The sequence below is a fragment of the Paroedura picta genome, chromosome 3 (genome assembly GCF_049243985.1).
Source record: "Paroedura picta isolate Pp20150507F chromosome 3, Ppicta_v3.0, whole genome shotgun sequence".
In the NCBI taxonomy this organism is placed as follows: domain Eukaryota; kingdom Metazoa; phylum Chordata; class Lepidosauria; order Squamata; family Gekkonidae; genus Paroedura; species Paroedura picta.
Window position 1 is genome coordinate 120353411 of NC_135371.1, and position 21103 is coordinate 120374513.

At 43.0% G+C, this 21103-nt stretch overlaps 1 protein-coding gene across 5 annotated transcripts in view; it reads right to left on the reverse strand.

The window, feature by feature from the left end:
- SHISA6 (shisa family member 6) overlaps positions 1 to 21103 on the reverse strand; it is a 413188-nt gene that overhangs the window by 370504 nt on the left and 21581 nt on the right. For all 5 annotated transcript variants that reach the window (XM_077327467.1, XM_077327469.1, XM_077327464.1 and 2 more), the window contains exon 3: positions 16369 to 16529. In XM_077327467.1, the coding sequence (XP_077183582.1) occupies positions 16369 to 16529 (161 nt within the window). The remainder of the gene's footprint in view (positions 1 to 16368; positions 16530 to 21103) is intronic.

Sequence of the window (21103 nt, forward strand, 5' to 3'; positions counted from 1 at the left end):
GGAAGCAGCGATTAGCCATATGAGCACCTGTCCAGCCTTTTCCATCCGGGCGGATTTGGTCAGAGATACCAAAGTAGGAAGCTGCAATGCAAAGAACTCCAGCTGACTTTAATGAATTCTGCTATGTTCTCTTTTAAAAACAGAAAGTAAAGGTAGCAGCAAACAGGTCATGGGGCAGTGGTGGTCACGACAAATTCTAATGGTGTGTAAAAACATTCACAGCCATGTATGTAGAGGGCCATATTTGGATTCAAAGAGCTTGCAGCCAATCAGTCCCAGCTCACAAGGGGCAAGAGGAATGTGAGCGGAATCTGTAGGTGTTTGAATTTGGCTAAGTCAAACCATGGGAGATTTTTTTTTACGTGTCTTATTAATTTGTGACAGGACACCTTTCATTTCTATAATGAGTGTTCATTTTTAGAATAGGCATGTTGTGTATTAAATTTAAAAGATCAGTGGTGGCTGGTAACCCCCCAACGTGTCAGTGCTCTGAACTCCATACATTCAACCTACCTCAGCTCTGCCCACCTTTAAACTCTTCCTGGCTTAGAGTGGATTTTTCAAGATCATGCTCACTTTCATAAAACTTAAGTGTTCCTGGAGAAAAATTATTATGATTCTGGCCATGGCAGGGTGCTGGGAAAGGGAAAGGGAGTCAGGGGTAACATTATTTATTTAAGTGCATTCATTGCAAGCAGGTAAAAGCTTTTGAACTTAAAAATAACTGTTCTTATTCAGCTCCTGACACTAATGATTCACAGACAGGTCAAAACTACATATTACATCTCACTTTGTGATTATTTCCCTTGTTTGTTTTGTTTCTTTAAATGCTGCATAGGGAGTGTGATTTAAAGGGACAGACTGCCATGGGGGGAAAGGGGCTTCCCACTCCTACCATTTTGCTGCTGAAACCTGCTACCCCTGTATGCTTTTTCCATTGCTGAAGAAAAAAAATTACAGGCATCCAACATATAACCAGTAGTTCTTCCCGAAAATCTACAAAAATGGTGTTTTGAGAAAATCTCCAATGATTTCTTTGAAATCATTGTCCTGAAATCATTGGCCTGATCTAATGCAGAAAACTGGCTGTAGCTCTGCAGGTAAACACTCAATGCCCTTTAGGATATCTCTGGCCTCAGGGCACCCTAGAAAGGCCAATGATGAGAGATAAGGTGTTCACCGTTCACTTTGATGGATTCATGTTTTTATGGGACTCTTTGGTAGAAAACACATCCCAGTTGTGTTCTATTTGTGTGAACAATATCATACATCATTTACCCAGCTGTGCTCTGAAGTACCAAATGAGAATCATGGGAGATATCCATGCAGTTATGCCCTAAACTAATGCAACATCAAAATATGCAAGCAGGTACATTTTCTGTAGATTAATAATTTGTGCACTGACCTGGATAACTCAAGATAGTCCCATTTTATCAGATCTCAGAATCTAAGTAGGATTGCACCTGGCTAGAATTTTGATGGGAGGGCACCAAGGAAAATCAGGGCCAAGACATGTAGGCAGGCAATGACCATCCACCTGTGAACATCCTTGCCTTGCAAACCCAATGGGTTCATCATAAATCAACTGTGACTTGATGGCAAAAAAAGAAACAATTTGTAAATTAATAAAATATGTTAATAATTATTTGTACATTAGTAATATGTCTGTGCTTTGGCATGCGTAGCCCAGGCTGGCCTGATCTCATTTGACCCACCTGATCTCAGAAGCTGAGCCGGCCCTGGTTAGTACATGGATGAGAGTCCTCCAAGGAAATCTACGGATGCTACACAGAGGCAGGTAATGGCAAACAATATGTAATCTTTCTACCCAGGAAATTGACAATATCTAGAGATATCTTTCTGGAGATATACAATTATACTTGAGAAACAGAGCTGTTTTTTTCAAGTTCTTTTTTTGTCAAATGACTAAATATTGATTTTAAAATATTTGCAAACTGAATGGCTTTTAAAAAAAACCCTTTTGGTAAAGACATGGATTTTAGGAATGACTTCAGGCCACAGAAATGACACATGTTCAAGAGTCCACACATTTCTTCACTAGGCTGCCAATGAGAGACCACATCTTTAAGTGTGGTGTTCACCTACTCAACCACAGAGTGAGAAATGTGGGTTCTCATCTCTGACCTCTCTCTGGGCTCTGGAGACACTTGGAAGTAGACCTGCTGTATAGGAGGGGGAGGGGGAGGCATGGGCTTCGGCCTGCCAGTGTGCCCTCACCTCCTCCCCCCCCCCCAGCACAGCGCTGGCTGCTCCAGGCACAAATGGCCACTTCGGACACAAAAGTACCCAACCCTAGTTCTGAAGTTTAGCGTGACATCAGGGATTCTGTCATGCCTTTTCCCAAGCCTGGAACAAAACGGAAAACTGCGACCATGGGTAACATTGTGCACAGTTCTGGAGGAACCTGGAAGCAGCAAGGGAAGCACAGGATCAAAAACTGACAAACTATTAAACTGAGTCAAAATTGACTTCTAATAATCTTGTTTACTAAGAATAATAATGCGGTGTTACTAGCAGGAAGTGCTTTTCATCTTGAAGTCACTGGCTCAACACCTGTTAGAAATCTCTCTCGTTATGCTCATGCTTTATCACTAAACATTATAAAGTTAAACTTGTGTGTAGTCAACCAATTCCCTACCTGATTGGACTCCCCCCCCCCTTGGGGTATGCCACCAATAGTGTCCAATGATGGGCAATCACACTCTGCCAGTGAAGGCCAACCAGGTCAAATTGCATGCAGACAGTCAGGAAAATCCCCCCCCCTCTGGGAACATTTACTCATGAGTAAGTCATGGCCCTCAGCCCTGGTAGTTTAGCCCCAATCAGCCAGGAAAAGCTAATAAGGACTCAGCTCCCTGTCTCTAACTTCCTGCCAGTTTCAGATGTTTGCTGGATGGAAGATGAGCTGGCCTCAGAGTATGTCCTGCTGCCAATAAGTTAGTGTGGCCTCCTGGCCTCTTTCAATTTGGAGGACTGGGGAGGGGGAGTGAGCCACCTCCTGGCATAGCCTCTGCATGCCTTCTGAAGGGGGGGGACTGTGGAAGGCCCAGAAACAGCGCCCTGCTGGCCCTCTGGGACACAGGGCAGCCAGGAAAAGCCTCCACCCTGGGTATGTTTACTCATGAGTGAGAGCCAATCAGTTCCAACTGCACTATGCCAATGAGGGCCAATCAGTTCAAATTACATTTTGCCAATGAGGGCCAATCAGGTCAAATTGCATGCAGACAGCCAGGAAAAGCTGGGAATGTTTACTCATAAGTCATGGGCCTCAGCCAGGAAAACCTAATAAGGGGTCTGCTCTCTGTCTCTATCTTCCTGCTAGTATCAGATGTTTGCTGGGTTTCCTGGCCTCTTTCAAGTTGGAGGACATGTGGGGGGGGGGATAAGGCACCTCCTGATGCAGCCTTTGTGTACCATCAGGAGGGGGGGCTCTGGGAGCTCCAGAAATGCTCCCCTGTCAGCTCTCTGGGGCCCAGGGCAGCCAGGAAAAGCCTCTGCCCTGGGAATGTTTACTCATTAGTAAGTCATGTGAGGCTTACAATTTGCAATCTTAAAAGGGAGGTATACTTTGGGGATAGCCATCACAGGCATATGGATACAATGTTGGTATTGTTGCAGTCTTTCCAAGATCATAACAACAAAGCAAATTTGAGACCAGTGGCATGGAAGATCGGGAAATGTAAACAAGGCACAGAAGCACCATGAAGACATGTGGAACAGGGGCACTGTTTCGCACTAGCACCTTCCCAGTAGAAGAAGAGTTGGTTTTTATACCCAGTTTTTTACTGCCCAAAGTAAATAGTCTTTCCTTCTTCTCCCCACAACAGGCACCCTGTGAGGTAGGTGAAGATGAGAGAGCTCTGAGAGAAACTGCTCTGTGACAACTGTTTCTAGCAGGACTGTGACTAGTCCAAGGTCATCCAGCATGTGGGAATCAGGGAATTAAATCCAGCTCACACATTGGGAGCCGCTGCTGTTAACCACTACACCAAGCTCCACAAATTGCCATTGCCTGAAAAAAGGCTCTCCTTCTCCACCCCACCAGTAGTGGGGGTTGGGAGTGGGTTTTCTGCCATGTTGTGTGTGTGTGTGGGGGGGGGGGGGGGTTATGTCTTTTAATGGGTGTTTTAAAGGGGATTTTATAAGACGCTGTAACCCACCATGAGCTGGCCAGGGAGTGGGGGGGAATGAATAATAAATAAATAAATGTAGCTAGAGCACAAGCAAAACAGCCTCTTGTGGCGCAGAGTGGTAAGGCAGCAGACATGCAGTCTGCCCATGAGGCTGGGAGTTCAATCCCAGCAGCCGGCTCAAGGTTGACTCAGCCTTCCATCCTTCCGAGGTCGGTAAAATGAGTACCCAGCTTGCTGGGGGGTAAACGGTAATGACTGGGGAAGGCACTGGCAAACCACCCTGTATTGAGTCTGCCGTGAAAACGCTGGAGGGCGTCACACCAAGGGTCAGACATGACCCGGTGCTTGCACAGGGGATACCTTTACCTTTAGAGCACAGGCAGAAGAAGCTGTTGCAGGCAGATGGTGTAAGGCTGTTTTGACTTGCTCATTGACTGTTATGATATTCTTTCCCTTTAAATTGGACCTTTTGGCCAATGGCTTCTGAGAACAATCCAAACAGGGAGACACACAGGTATTTCCAACATGGAGAGGTGATTGTGTGGTTAATAAGGTTTGCAATTTGAGAAGGGAGGAATGCTTTTGTTTTCTGTTCTGTCTCTCTGTCTCTTTCTGTGTGTTTGTAGAGGGGAGTGCAACACAGACCTTTGTTGCCATACCAAGCAGCCCTTTCCTTCATGGGAACTGATCTCTGCAGGCTGGAGAGGAGCTTTCATTCTGTAGGTTCTCCATGTCCCACCTGTAAGATGGCACCCCTGACCAGTGGTAGGGATGCTAGCCTCTAGCTGGGACCTGGAGATCCCATTTATGGGCTTTCTCAAAGCCTGTAGAATATTTGAGGAGTTTCTCAATGGTAAAAAAAAGTTGAGAAAAGCTGACATAGAGGCAGTAATTGAAAAACCTTCTGTAAGTTCTTAGTCAATCAATGTTTGCATGTTTGATTGTAACATACAAATGTTTTGTTATTTACTCTGATATTGAACTGAACTGAAGAACATACTAACTGAAAGGTTTTCAGTTCTTTAAGCAAATTTTGCTATCAATTAAATATTTTCATTGAAGGAAAAAACTGTTAAGGTCATGAATTATTTGATGTTTATTTTTATTAGCAATTACTACCACCTAGCATTTCTCTTTGTTTCCCACCTGGAGCCTGGCATCCCTGCACCTCCATGGGATAGAAAGCCTGGGCTTTTCTCCAGAGGGACTGATCTCTGTTGTTTGGAAATGACCTGAAATTCCAGCAAATCCGCAGGTCCCAATCTCTACCATCCTGCAGCCTCTCTGCCACAGAGTTCCCCCTCCCAAGCAAGCCCTTTCATCTCCAGGAGCCTGGAGATGAGTTGTCATTGTAGAGTTTCCCATCCAGAACAACCATTTGTCCCTGGGGAGCTGATCTCTATAGTCTACAGATGACCTCCAATTCCAGGAGATTTCCAGGCCGCAGCTGGAGGTTGGTGACCTATGGATCAGGAATGTTCCTTGAAGTTTAGAGGCAGGGCCACAAGAGTCCTGGGTGGACAGGGGCTTTTGCCATGTAGCCATTGGTCCATCAAAGTCAGTACTGTCTACTCAGACAGTAAATGGATATTCCAAGGATTGAATCTGCGACCACCTGCATGGTAAGCAGATTCTATATCAATGGGCCATGGCCTCTCCCATAGGCCACAAACTCATACTGTTTAATTCATGAATATGTTACACCGACTTTTAAAATAGGCTGAACTGAATACAATGGTAGGTCAGATAAGAAAGCCTGGGGGAGCTTGGTCTATTTAGCATGGATAGGAGATGACTGTGAGGGGATTTGATAACCATCTTCAAGTATTTAAAAGACTGCCATATAGAGGATGGAGCAGAGTTGTTCTCTCTTGCCCTGGAGGAACGGACCAGAACCAATGGGATGAAATTAATCCAAAAGCATTTCCGCCTAAACATCAGGAAGAAGTTCCTGACAGTTAGAGCAGTTTCTCAGTGGAACAGGCTTCCTCGGAAGGAGGTGGGTTCTCCATCTTTGGAAATTTTTAAACAGAGGCTGGATAGCCATCTGATGGAGAGGCTGATTCTGTGAAGGCTTCAGGGGATGGCAGGTTACAGTGGATGAGTGATAGGGTCGTGAGTGTCCTGCATAGTGCAGGGGATTGTACTAGATGACCCATGAGGTCCCTTCCAACTCTATGATTCTGTAGGGATGAAAGGACACACACGGCACAGGTATCTGGAGGAAAAGGGAATCTTCTGCCTGTCTCTCCCCTGGGCTTCTCCGGACAACAGGCTTTATTCAGTACATTTTGTTTACACATTAGCCTTCATTCCACACTCTTGTCAGAGCCAGACTCTGACCTCTGTGTTTGCCCGGAAAAGTACACACTGACCAGAGCTATTGCCATATCTTAATCCCTGCAGACGCCAGGGTTTCGCTCACGTATGCAAGGCTAGCAGTCAGTATCGGGGTGCGCTCTCTTAATCCATTCAGCTCCCATCATGATTCTAAGCCAGAAGGCAAAAGTAATATTTAAATAGCTGTTGTGGTGTTGGGTGCAATCTCCAGCTGTACTGGGCTTTTTGTGGAAGCATCTGGCTTGCTGTCTGCCAGGTTCATGACTTGAATAGCCCACGCAAGTCCAATCCTATCGGATCTCAGAAATGAAACAGGACTGACCCTGGCCAGTATTTGGATGGAAGACCTCCAAGGATTTGTGTGGCAGTTCATCCAAGGTATACCAGGGGTCATGACACAGAGGCAGAAAATGGCAAAACTCCTCCGAACACCCTTTGCCTGGCTGCCAGATAATCCTCGGACCTCCTGGCTACACTACCCATGCCATACAATAATTAAAAACAAAGAAAGTATGGGCAAAAGGGGCCTGTAAGAGGTGCTATTAGAACCAAGGACCCAATAAGTGGGGATGCTGGATATATGGAGACTTCCTGATCCATGCCACTTAGGGCTTTTCTCCTATCACTTCCTAAAAAAAATCAATATGAAAAGAAACTCTGGCCTGCAGACAACTGTACTATTTTTATTATTTGTTTTAATAATATTTTTATAGTTTTTTTAATTATCTATTGAACTATTTTAACTTTTAAAGCAACAGGCCTTTGGCTAGATAGAATATAATTTTTTTAATCCTTTGCTTCCTTCCCTAACTATAATTTGAAGTCCTTTGTACCAAATATAGCATCTAAATTGTTCTCTTCATCATTATTACTGGTTTCTATATCTACCTACGCAGAGCTCAGTCCTTTTTACTATTTCTCTCTTTTTAAAAAAAGATAGCCCCACTGGGGGCCCCTGCTGTTGTGTATAAATCATTGCCATTCCTGATGATGGTGATGATGTTTCCTGTCTGGAATGTTGGATTACCCAAGGGCTTGACTACACAACACAGCTTAAACTCATGCAGTTTGTGGATCTTGTGCTTTTTACATTTCTTCTTCTAACTATTGCTGAATCATGAGCACTTCCTGTTCGGATTGGCAACTGGCCAGGAGAATAATGTACTGTCCCTATAACAGAGGCTTAATGTGTAGAAATGGGCAGTTGAAGCTTTTCATGGCATGGAGGTAAATAACGCCAGCTGGTATTTGCAACAGATCAGACTGACAGAAAAAGGACAGCTAGAGGAGCTAGTCCAAAAGTTGGCTACCCTGTACATGGAAAACAACTATATTCAGGAGGGATCAGTTTTGGGATTGAGGCCTTGGCCCATTCAGATACCAAGTATTTATGACTGTGGTATTTTCTACAGGGGTCAGCATATCTCTGTAACTGAATGGAGCTGGCTTCACCTTCAAATCTTGGATTTTGCTGGTTTCACTTTAAAATCTTTTCTATGAAAAGGTTAAAAGTGGAAATGTTTTCTTTGCTGCTTAATCCTGCATTTGGCTGGACACATTCATTAAGGGTTTTTTAAATTTTATTTTAAGATTGAGGGCATCTTCTGCTCTCATTTTGCATGCAGACTGAGCTCAGAATATGCCCCCAGGTAGAAGGAGTTGCTGAAAACAGCATTTTGAGTGTGTTCACATCAGGAATATCCTGACTTAAATGGCTTATTAAAAGCCTTTCCCAGAGACAGGCTGATCAGAGGTCTAACGTATTATATGCTGCATTCTAAGGTGGAATCTGGTCAATAGCCTGTTCTTCAGATGTGAAGGTACCAAAAGACTGATAGAGGTGGCGATGTCTTTGTGTACTGGAGCAATACCTTCTAAGAATCTTTGACCATTTTGGGACCATGCTTTCATATCATCTAGAAGGAGAGAGAGAGTGCCCTGGGAATGATAGAGTAAAGCAGGCCTGCAGTGTGTACATTAGTACATTAGTTATCATTTCTGCTGCAGTTTGCTGAACTCTTCCCAAGAGACGTATGTTCACACATCCTCGTCAGACCTCTTTTTTTTTTATTAACTGAAGCAAATGTTTTACTGAAGCAAATGTTACAACGTTTAACAGAAGAAGCAAGGACATGTCAGTGGATTACTCACCACAAAGAGCACTGCCACCAAGATACCACATGGTTTAAACTTCCCTCAAGTATTGCTACATTATCTGGAAATAGATATATAGTGCACACTACAATGAGATACAGGAAGCAAATATCCAGTCATGCAGAGTCCAGAATCCCTTTTGTGACAGCTTTATATTAGTGTAACTCCAGGTGCCTGACTCACACACTCTCTCTCTTTCTCTCCCCCCCCCCCCATCTTTTCCATTGCATTAGTATTCAGAGAAGAGGCTGCATTCTAAGTCTTTAGGCACAGTTCAGGGACTACACTACAGGGAATATTAATTTATCCCTTCTGAGAGATCTGGAAAAGGTTTTTGTGATCAATAATTACCCTGGCTTGTCTAAAGAACCTACAGAAGAATCTCTCCTTGAGCGTCAGAAAACCTGCACCAATCTGCTGTTTATTTCAGACTCTGCAAACATAGCTCCTAATTGACAAATTAATATACTGGATGTTAGTTCAACATGAGGAATGCTTGCGTGGAATTTGGCAAACATTTCCTCTGATATTTTTCCTGAGCATCAGCACTCCTGTCCTCGGAGCTCCTATGGCTGTTTCCTTCCACAGCAGATTTTCTCAACAGGGGCTTCATGGAACCCTGGGGCTTCTTGACATCCCTGGAACGGTTTCCCGATTGGGTGGAAGGTAATTTAAATTTTTTATATTTTTTAAATTTAAAAAAATCAATCAGGTGATATGAACATATGTGGCTATGCTGACCCATCCACCCCTCCCAAAATGATGGGCCAGGATAGGACAGGAAAGGGGCCCTGGTCATAATCCTTGCTGGCCAAGGCTTGTTGCACATGGTAGTGACTGGATTCCAGAGAGATAAGTATGTTCATTTTAACTTAACTGCATGGGAGGGGAGCAGAGGGGCCACAGAGCACACTCTCCCCTAGGCCCCTCTTGTACTGCAGCTGCTCCACTTTTGGGTTCAGATGGAGAGCTGTGCTGTGCCTTCTTGGGCACAATCCCAGCCCCTTTCAACCGCTCTATGGAGAGTTAAATGGAAACAGCCAAAGCTGCCCCCTTCCTAGCATAGCTATGAGAGCAGAAGGATGAACAGTCAAGGTGCTTGCCCTCATTGCATGCCCAGGCAACCAATTGTGAGCCTGCATTTAAAACAAATTAAGAGCCATGTGGGGGTGGGAAGTTGTTTTTGACAAGCCCAGCCAACTTTTGTTCATGAAACCTGGCCCTATTTGTTTTCATTCATTTCAGGGGAGGTTAGGGAAGCACAGGGGCAGCACAAGTGTGGGTGGATGGAGGGCATTTCTGTGGCTTTTGCCCAGAATATGGGGGAAGCTCCCTGAAATGCACAAGAAAGGGGATCAAAATTACTGTCTCTACAGCCTGATTTCTGCTTTTCCCTGTGGTCTGGGGCTGGCCAACCCTGGACAAACTGAGGGAAGTGGAAAGCTAGCTCATGGCTGCCCCTCATGAGCCACCCCAGTTGAGCCTTGTGACTGCAGCAGCCAGTTGAGCCATGTTCAAGAGCCATCTTTCTTGCTGGCACATCTGTAGCTTGGTGAGAGGAGCAGACAGACTGGCAAGTACCAAGGCCAGGAAAGCCACCCCAAAGAAAGCAGCCCAGCATTTGCAGTGTGGGGGGGAGATCAATGGGGGCCTGCCCCAGCCCTATTCTCGATCCAGAAGAGTAGGCAATTTCTGGGATTGAGGGGGGCGGGCAGCAGAGCATAATGTCACATCCAGTGGGAATGTCTGGGTGATGTCATTTCTGGTGACGTGTGACTTCCGGGAGCATGTGGTATGAGGTATGACCTGCTGACATCACTTCCTGGGCTTCTCGAAGCCCAAAGAATGTTTCACGGGTTTCTCAATGTTTGAGAAAGGCTATTCTACAGGTTCACCTTACCATTTAAGAAACGGTTGAAATGTGGTATAGCCAATCTGTCATTGTTCTCTGCCACAGCATATCCCTCAACTCTCCCCAGAAATGGCAGTTCTTGAACCACTGCTGGTATGCAGTAGCCCAGAGGAAGCCAAATTGTGATTCTCCAGTATCCATGGACTACAATTATCATGAGCCATTGCCAGCACATGCTGGCAGTAGCTCATGGGAATTGTAGTCCACGGACATCTGAGCAGCCACAATTGGGCCACCCCTGCAGTAGCCTCTTCTGCTTCATCTTTCTCTCTATCCTTGTTGTGTTGTGGCATGCTGACCTGTTATGTGCAGTGGGGAGATGACCCTCATATCTTTAGGCCACTGATAATACTGCATATTGATGAGCAAACAGGCTATAGTAGCAAGTCCTTTTTTCCCAAATAAGTGATGCAAAGTGGAAGATCAATCCAATTTTACGAGGTTACAGAAATACTAAGAGGGGCAATGTGGATTTTACTGCGCTATCTTAGTTTCTGGTGGAGCCAGAATTTTATGTATTTTTAACCCACTCTTCTTCAAAGGCTCAGGGTGGGTAACAACATACTAAAATCTTAATTTTAAATTACTTAACATATACATTTCTGAAATGTAACCTCACAGTAGTTACCCAATTTGTGTATTTGCAATTAAATATTTACATGACTTACTAGCCCACTTTCCTACAACTTGTGTAGTGGCTTAGACTTGGGGAGATTAGACAGATCCTTGGAGGATAGGTCCATCAATGGATACTAGCCTAGGGGACTAAAAGGAGCCTCCATATTCAGAGGTAGTAAAGCTCTGAATTGCTAGTCCATGGAGGCAACATCAGGGGAAGGCCTTGGCCTGATTGTTGGCTCTTCAGGGCAATTGGATGACCATTGCATGAAACAAGATGAGCCACTGGATGGAACATTTAGTCTATTTTTATGTTCATATGTTAACCTACGGAGATGTGAACAAGGAAACATCCGGCTCAGTTTTCACATCAAATCTGAACTCACCAAGTCTTAAGTAAATAATTATGCTCAGCCCCACTCCCTGCCAACCTATACCACAGGAATAATAATGCTGATGTACTTTACAGCTTTTGTGTAAGGACTACTGCAAAAATGAATGTGAATCCTGGATGTCTTAGGGAAAGCACTGTGTAAATACTAGCATTATTAATATTATACTAAAGAAATGTAGTGTTTGCCTTGAAGTGCCTACCTCTGAACAAAGGGAAAGCAAAAAATGTTACCTTCTCTTTTCAAAAATAGAATATCCACTTTAATGCAAAGATTGAACAATTAGTGCCTCTGGGATGGTGCCAAAGGAATACGGATGGATAGACCAATTAGAGAGATTTCTTGTAATCTTAGACTTATCGTGTTTTACATCTAACTCACAACAGCAAATGGAGAATTCCCTAGATGGCCATGCAGAACAGAGGAGCCACTTCCTCACAGGAGACTTATTGCTCACATCCATATGTTAGGCATGCTGTTGCCTTTGCAATCCAGAAAAAGGATATGTGAAATTTTTCATCATCATCCCCATCCCCATATACATTTCTGCCCTCTCGGATAGTGGTATTTGAATGTACAAAATGCTTTAATCATTCCCCAATTTTATTTTTTTGCAGGTGAACACTGAACGTTCAATAATTGTATGCATCATTCTCCTTTCAATGCTCAGACTGGTTTAATGTTGTGCCCAGTGCTGTGATGCTCATAATCATTCCCAGTTTAAAGCACAGAATAATCTGCTGTTGTACAGTTGTCCAAGGCTAGATGGCTGCTTTTGCACCTCCCTCATTCTGTGCAATTGGCTTAATTGTGCAACATCTGCTTCTTTTTGTTTTCTCTCTCTGCAGATGCGCAATAGCTGTTTGAAAACCTATTGCTTTGACTAGAACAGTATACTGGTAAATACATGGTTTTATTTTTAGGGGCCAAAACTTCTGACCAACTTGAGTATTCCTGATCTGTAGATATCCTTTCCACTTTTTTCTACAGCTGCTAACATTAGTGAAACAAAGTTGCACAGCAATTATAGCAAGTATATCTTCCTAACATACTGTAGACCAGTGGTCCCCAACCCGCAGGCCGCGGCCCGGTGCTGGGCAGTGAAGGCCTTGCTACCGGGCTGCGGCTCCTTCTTCCCTCCCCCCCCCCCCCGAAGCGAGAAGCCAAAGCAACCAATTAGCTCGTGGCCCGGCAAGCTTCTTGTTTCGGGAGGGGGGGAAGAGAAGCTTGCCGGCCGATTTGCTGGCGGCCCGGAGGGGCCGGGAGGGGGAGCCGCGGCCACCGGCATGGCGGTGGTGCAAACGTGCACGCACGGACTGCCGCGCACGCACGTTTGCGCCCCTGCCGGGCTGCCCTCTCCCTCCACTCCGGAGCAGCAGTCCGCGGCAGCCAAAAGGTTGCGGACCGCTCCTGTAGACTGTGCAAATGAATGAAAGAACTAACTTAAATATATAGCCAATCTCTCTCTCTCTCTCTCTCTCTCTCTCTCTCTCTCTCTCTCTCTCTCTCATAAATCATCTACAATGATCTTCTCACTCTTAATCTTTATTAGACTAAAATAATTTTCACATCCCTCCCAAGTGATTTATTTCTTGGCTAAGCACTCGAGAACCTTGTATATTCACACATTTGTACAATGCTTGACTTCACATCTCTTGATCCATCTACATTTGAGAAGCCGCAACTGCACATACAAATTCACCCCACCAAAAGAATTGTGTTTGAGGTGATGTAAACAACGTCAATCCACTATGCAAGTCTTCCCAGTGGCAGCAAGCCAATGAGTGGGGGCGGCAATGTGGGAGAAGGCAACAAGTGTGGACTTGTGCAGCTTATCACCACCTGCACCAATGCCACTCTCACCTAGGGTTTAAGTCAGGCTACAAAAGCACCTCTTGCTGCCCACATTGCACAACAGAGAGGAGGTATACTGAATGAAGGAATCTTCCCCACTGAGTGACCTCACCTTGCTGTCCTGTTGCTCCTCTAAGGTGCATGCAAAAAGAGGCAAGAGACATGACAGCCTGTACTCTCTGTGTGTGTACAATCAGCAGCCAAAAAGAGGACAGCTCTATAGAGGCTCATGCCCTAGAAAGTAGGGCTCCAAGACCCACCTGAGGATCCCAGCCCATGATTTGAGGCCATTGACAAAGAATGACTCTAGCACATTTATTTTTTCCTTTTCACTGATTTAACTTGAACTATACATGCAGCAGGTGAAAATGTTGGTAGAATTCTGAAGTGAAGAAAAATGATTACATGATTTATAGTACGTTTTGCCCAACAGGAGTAGAGATGGCTTAGTGAAGTCACATTTTCATGAAAGCAAATGGAACAAAGTGTAAGGGTTAAGAAGCCCCTATCCTCCTCCAATGATGGTCTTCCTCTTTAAAGCACTGATCCTGTAGCTGCATTTTACATTTTTTTAAAGTATGAAAAATAATAGAATAACATACAATGTGTAGTTTTATGTTTATCTTCACCAGACAAACTATTGAACCAAATTCTAAGTGTGCAACATTAATCTTTTCTCATCACAAAATAAAACATCCCCTATATTTGAGCTTCCTCAATAGAAGAAGAAGAGTTGGTTCTTATATCCCCCTTTTCACTAACCAAAGGATTCTCAAAGCGGCTTACAGTCACCTTTCCTTCCTCTCCCCACAACAGACACCCTATGAGGTAGGTGAGGTTGAGAGCACCCTGATACTACTGTTCTGTGAGAACAGCTTCTGGTAGGGCTGTGACGAGCTCAAGGTCACCCAACTGGCTGCATGTGGAGGAGTGGGGAACCAAACCTGGCTCATCAGAATAGAAGCCACCACTCCTAATTACTACATATTATTTATTTATTTACCTTATTTATACCATGCCTTTCTCCTTAATGGAGACCTAATAAGGCTTACATCCTTCCCCTCACTGCCATTTTATCATTGCAACACCCCTGTGAGGTAGGGTAGGCTGAGAGATTGTGATTGGCCCAAACTCACCCAACATGCTTCTAAAATATGCTTTTTTGTGACCAGAGATATACACAGTATTCCAAATGAAGCCATACCATAGATTTATATGGAGGTAATATATGTTTGCTCTTCTAACTATCATTTCGTGACTCTGTTATCAGACCTGGATTTGGGTATAACATTAGATGTGTGTAATTATATATTTGCTGTAATTAAAGGATGTTTGTTTTTAATGAATATTGAACAGCAGTAATTTTTTGTTATTTCACTATTTTTGGTTGAACAGCCTATTGGTTTTAAGCTCTAGATAGGAAAATATAACATTAGCTATTTTATTTTCAATCCCTTTCCTGATAATGCCCAGCACTGAGTTTGCCACTTTTGGGCACTCTAGAGGAGGAGGTAGTACAAACTTAAATGGTCTTTGAGGAATGGAGGACAGGAAGGCCTGGAGGATCATTGTCCGTGGGGTTGCGATGGGTCGGACACGACTTTGCACCTAACAACAACAACAGGAGGAGGAGGACAGGGTTGGGAAATACCTATGATTGGCTTTCAATGGGGCAGTAGCCTCTCCCTATTGGAGGCATATCCCCCACTGAGGGCCAATCCAAAATGTGTGTGTCGTAAGCATACAACCCAAACATTATTATGGCTACAGATAATTTCACCTTATAATTATTTATTCAAACCTCAACAGAAAAGTAGCATTTGGAAAAAGAATTCAGAACACCTCCACTTTGTTGCATCATTGTTGAAAAGCTCCCCCCTACCAAAGCTGCTTTTCCATAGAAATGCTGTATATAACATGTAGTCCAGTCCTTAGTTGCTTTTCTTTTATAACCAGCAAGACCTGTAGACCAGGGGTAGTCAACCTGTGGTCCTCCAGATGTCCATGGACTACAATTCCCATGGAAATTGTAGTCCATGAACATCTCGAGGACCACAAGTTGACTACCCCCCTGCTGTAGACCATAACCTCCATTTTACAAGGCTGCCTTCTTCTTTTTGCCTCCTACAGCAGCTATCACACTCCTCTCAAGGGACAAGGAAGTTCCCCCCTATTCCAATCTAAACCAACAGCTTAGAAATTAATCTAGTAATGAGACCTGTCACTTTCCATAATATTTTGCAGTGCAAAGATGTTCCTTAACCCAGCCCATAAGGCCTATGTTGGTACTTTTGCAAGGTGCTTGAAATTTTTAATTCTACCACCAAACCTAGAAGAGCCAAATGGGTTCAGCATCCCATGGAACTATCACCCCTTTCAGGTCATCAGATTTGACCTCTTAAAATAACCAGAGGCATTGAAACTTTACCCTATGGCTGACTTGTAACCAAACTGGCCATCTTACTCTATGTAGTGTTCCATTATGACTGAAAGCAGAGACATCCCATGAAGTACCTAGCTGATGTGTGTCCGTCATTCTTTGAGATTTCAAACATATACCACAATTCCCTTGTCTGGCAGACAGTAGTTCTCGAATACATGTATTTTTTCCAGATAGCATTTGTATTTTATGTCTTTATTCTATTCTACAGTCAAATAATAGTTCATTAGTTCAGGAGTTTACCAAAATTATGCTTTTAAGGATTACCTGGACATGTCTCAGAATATCTGCCTGGTATTAACACAGTTGTCAGAAGAAGCAATTGTATTTCTTAAGGGATCCCTGCAGTTGCAAATTGCAATGCAAGCCCTTCTTAAGTTTTTCAGACATCATTGTCTGCAGAGTATGCAGAACCCAATGGCAGTCTGCTACCCTTTTTTGCTTCTTTTTCTGTAGACCAGGCCAGGGGAGCTCATATTAGTACTGAAGAAGTCTAGTGCTTACCTGGGTTGCTCTTGGAGGTGCGCACTGGTGTGTAGTGGTTTTTGGAGGATGTTCGGACTGGCGTGTTGTCTTTGGGGGAGGTATCTATAGCTGAGATAGTCTCTCTTTCACAGTGTGCTATGGGGATTGGTCCCTGCTGCCGGAGGATATCGGCCAGAGCCCTGGAAGGAAGGTGGAAAGATAGTGCAAGGTGTTCATAAAAACAACATGGGTAGCAAGCAAAAGTTCCTGAACTTGTCTCCACAAAACAGTGGTTTGATTTATACTTTCTCACACATTGAATCACATACTTCTGATCCACTTTCAATGTACTTTGCAACTGGAGTTTGCTGTGTGAAATGTCAAAATCCACCAACAAATGATTGCTAAAGTGCAAGTGCATGGAAAATAGATTATGCAGCATGTGTGAAACTCATAAAAATAAGACAATATAGGAATGGCATTTCTTTCTTCAGGTGGGTGGGTGGCCATGTAATCCAAAGCAACAGAACAAATTTTGGGTACAGCAAAGGGACCAACCAAATTTAATTCTGGGTATAAGCTTTTGTACTTCTTCAGATACACTGAAACAGACTTCCCCAAGCCTTAGAGTAGCGATCCCCAACCTGTGGGCCGTGGACCACATGTGGTCCTTTGACTAATTGGAGGTGGGCCCCAAAGGACGCCTTCTCCCCCCGCCCGGCCCTTTACTTCATCCCCCCCCCCCCAGCCCTTTACAACACACTTCATTGTTGTGGCGTGTCTGTATCTTATTTTGAAGGGATGTTTAAACATTACCATAGCGGGCAGAGAGCGCTAGGGCAGTGGTTGAGAGTAGAGGAGTAAACTACCCCCCCCCACCGGGGCTCAGTAAAAGGCGTTGAGTGGTCCCCGGGGAGTGGTCCCCGGCATTGAGTGGTCCCTGGTGATAAAAAGGTTGGGGACCACTGCCTTAGAGTATACGTGTGTGCGTGTTTGGGGGGGGGGGTGTTAGTTGCCAGGAAGGGCTAAATTAGAGTCAAGATGCATAAGTAACTGACTGATAAAAATAGCTAAGACTGAATTAAAATAGTTGGACATGAATAGCAGCATAAAAAGACATGAATAGCAGCAAGTTAACCTACAAATAAAAAAAGTTGACAGATGTAAGAACTAAGTTTTGAGTGACTCTTTTATGTGTAGGTTAATTTGCAGCTATTCACTCTTAGCTATGCTTATCATTCAGTTACTTATGCATCTGGATTCTAACCAGCCCTTCCTGCAACTAACTCTGCCCTCCCACCTATATGCTTCAGGAAGTCTATTTCAATGTATCTGAAGAAGAGTGCTTTCTTTCTTTCTTTCTTTCTTTCTTTCTTTCTTTCTTTCTTTCTTTCTTTCTTTCTTTCTTTCTTTCTTTCTTTCTTTCTTTCTTTCTTATACATATCTGTATGCAAGAAAGATAGGACAAGGGAATAATAAAACTGGGACAGAAGAAGCACGTAACAGTAAAGGTTTCCAACAGGCTCTTTGGCCTAGCCATTGCTTTCTCCAAGCATTGTGATGGGTGTAGCTATGCACTGTGCCAACAACAGACTCAATTTTTAAAGTGGAAGCCACCAACATATCTGATGTACATCACGTGATTACGTGTCACACCACAGAGATATCTGTAATGTATTGTGGCTTGAAGAAAAAAATATTGTGTAATTACAGTGCAGTAAGCTATTGAGTAGGAATGCCCAAATTGTGGTTCTCCAGATGTCCATGGACTGGAAGGGGCTCATGGTAATTACAGTCTACGGACATCTGGAGAACAACAATTTGGCCACCCCTGCTATAGCATAATATTTTACAATTCTTGGCTGATGCATGCAAAACGTGTTACATGAAACACACTATGAATGTCCTTTTCAGCTACATTCTCTAACACAGGCTTTCTCAACCAGGATTTCGTGAAACCCTGAGGTTTTTTAACAGCCCTGGAAAGGTTTCTCAAAATGAGTGGCTGTTAATTAATTTTTTATATATTTTAAAAATTTATTGGGTGACCTTCCCCCCCCTCCTGAAATGGCTAATGATGGGCCATGGAAGGGGAGGACCCCTGGTGGGCATGTACATGCTATGCTTACCATCTATATTCTGCATGATTGTGTCACTTCTGGGGCTTCTCAGAGTCTAAAGAATATTTCAGGGGTTTCTCAAAAGTATAAAAGTTGAGAAAAGCTGTTTTAACATCTTGGACTAATACAACAGGAGCGGGAACCTCCTCCAAAAATGCCTTTATCCACTTTATGAATGGAGTTTCAAACATGGCTTGTATCCAATCACATCATTATTTATTTCATGTATATCCCAGCTTTCTCCACATTTCTTCCAGTTTATTCTCACAACAACCCTGTGCGGCAAGTTAAGCTAAGAGAACATAACTGGCCAAAGGTCTCCCAGCAAGCTTCCATGGCGGACTCAGAATTTTAACTTGGGTCTTCCAGATCCTAATCTAGCTTTCTAACTACTACAGAACAATATCCCTCACATTCCAACAAGGGTATTATGTTTTCCTAAATGGGGCAGAAATTTCCACCAATGCCTGCCTTCCATTGTGTGTTGATCCCCAGGGGAAAATATTCTGGAAATCTCAGGTACAGCAGAAATCATTAGAAACCACTGCCTTCCCCCCCTCCCCCCAAGAAAATGTATGGACAAATAAATGAATAGTTGGATACAGGCCATGATTTGTTTCAGTCTTTGTTTATATATGGCCTTTCTTGCTCAGAGACTCAAGATAAATTTCAAAATATAAAATCAAGGCAATCTGATAGCATAAAACTTTCCATGAACAATGCAATAATATTAGGATTACATAATTAAACACAGCACAGCTAAATACAAAAAAACCCCAGCTACATTAACCCATGACATACCATAAAAATGCAGAAAATAGATCATGTTAGAAGAGAAGGCATCAAAAGCAATAGACTACAATCCTGTGCCATCTGCAAAAGTACTCTCCTGAACTAGGACATTATACCAAAGCCTTCTTTCCTTCGTAAAAATGCCTCAAGAGCATTTCTGTTTTACGTATCCTGCAAAATGGTAGACGTGCGAGAGCCTTCCAGACCTTCTTGGGCAGGCCATTCCTCAAAGAGGGAGGTGCAGCAGAAAAAGCTTTGCTTTGAGCAACTGCTGTTTTCACCATTTCCAGGGTGGCACCTTCAGATGAGGGGGGGGGGAGTTTGCAGCCTCCCTGAGGGCTGCAAAGTCCTGTTGGCACCATTTTAAAATGGGCTTTGATACTAGTAAATGTATATAAATAAACCATTTCAAAATGTTTAAATCCCATGGTTACAAAGTACTAGCAGTTTTTCTAGTATGTCCAACTTAAGTGAAATAGAATTGTATAATAGCATTACCATGTTCCTATATTGTATTGCAAGCCAGCACCACCTTTTCCATATAAAAATCTGGCTCAAAAACCTATTCAAAAACCCCTGAATTTAAATTGTTGCAAGTTGAATTTAAAGGAGCTTGTTTTGATTTACAACTATTACGATAATACTAGGTTTCCAATTCCCTTCCCCTTTTTACATGACTGAACACCATCTAAAATGTATGTCATATCTTTTTCCCTTTAAATTTTTAAAACAAATATTACAGGGGGAAACAACAAAAAAGGAAAGTGTTAGTGTACGTTTGGACACATTCTAAATGCATTTAGAGGCAAGGGAAGAAAAATAAGGGGAAACATCACCAACTTCAAAAATACCAGTACATTTTGTGAAATAAAATGGTGAATTGTAACAATATTTTTATTTCCAAATACATATGTTGATTTTCCTAAAGTTTTGAATTTGTACTAGAAATCCCACCAACATAATCCAATGGGAAGGCAAGGAAGTTATGGTTCTCTATAAAGATACATTACGTTAAATACTGCAACACTAAGATGCTTCTCACAGTAAGCTACTTTTGCAGATATTTGAAAGATTTGAGAATGCTGGACATTGAAAAGAAACATTTGGATTACTTTCTTTATGTAGCCAATAACTACGAAGTCTCTTCTAAGAGCCAGAGAAGGAAGGAATGGAAGATGCTTTAAAGCAGATACAATCTGATAGGATCCATTCTCTCAAGTGGGGAAACTTTGTTATCAGTGAAGCTGGAAAATAACGGAATTATTCTTTGCATTATTGTGAATACTGATGGTGTTTCTCAGGCCTAAATGTGCAATGTGAAAACAGTTCATTTCATTAAAGCATTTCAGTTCCAGTAGCTTTCTGGGTTGCAAATAATTCCTTTCTTCCATCTACATGGTACAAGTGCTATAAACAGAGAGTGCTAGTAGCAGTACTAGGGAAAAAGAAATCATCATTTTGCTCAATGATGTCCTAAGAAGGAAGATGTGATTTATTATTCCCATTTTACATTATATCATACTAGATAAAATATTTGCAATATGACAGTGTCCTGTGGTGCTGGGATGTGCCCACAGCAGGGCTGAGAGATGAGAATGAATTGAAAGCATCAATTCTTTGGATGGTAAGTACTTTTAATCAAACTCTGCACCACAGTAAAAAGTAAAATTCTGTAATTGTATGCAGCAAAAAAATGCAAAGAAATTGCATCCCAATCAGGTACTGTGTTTTGTATGCATTTGAGAGGATGAGATGGTTTTTGTACCCTGCTTTTTATTGCCCGAAGGAATTTCAAAGTGGCTTACAATCATCATCCCTTCTCCTCCCCACAACAGGCATCCTGTGAGGTGAGACTGAGAGAA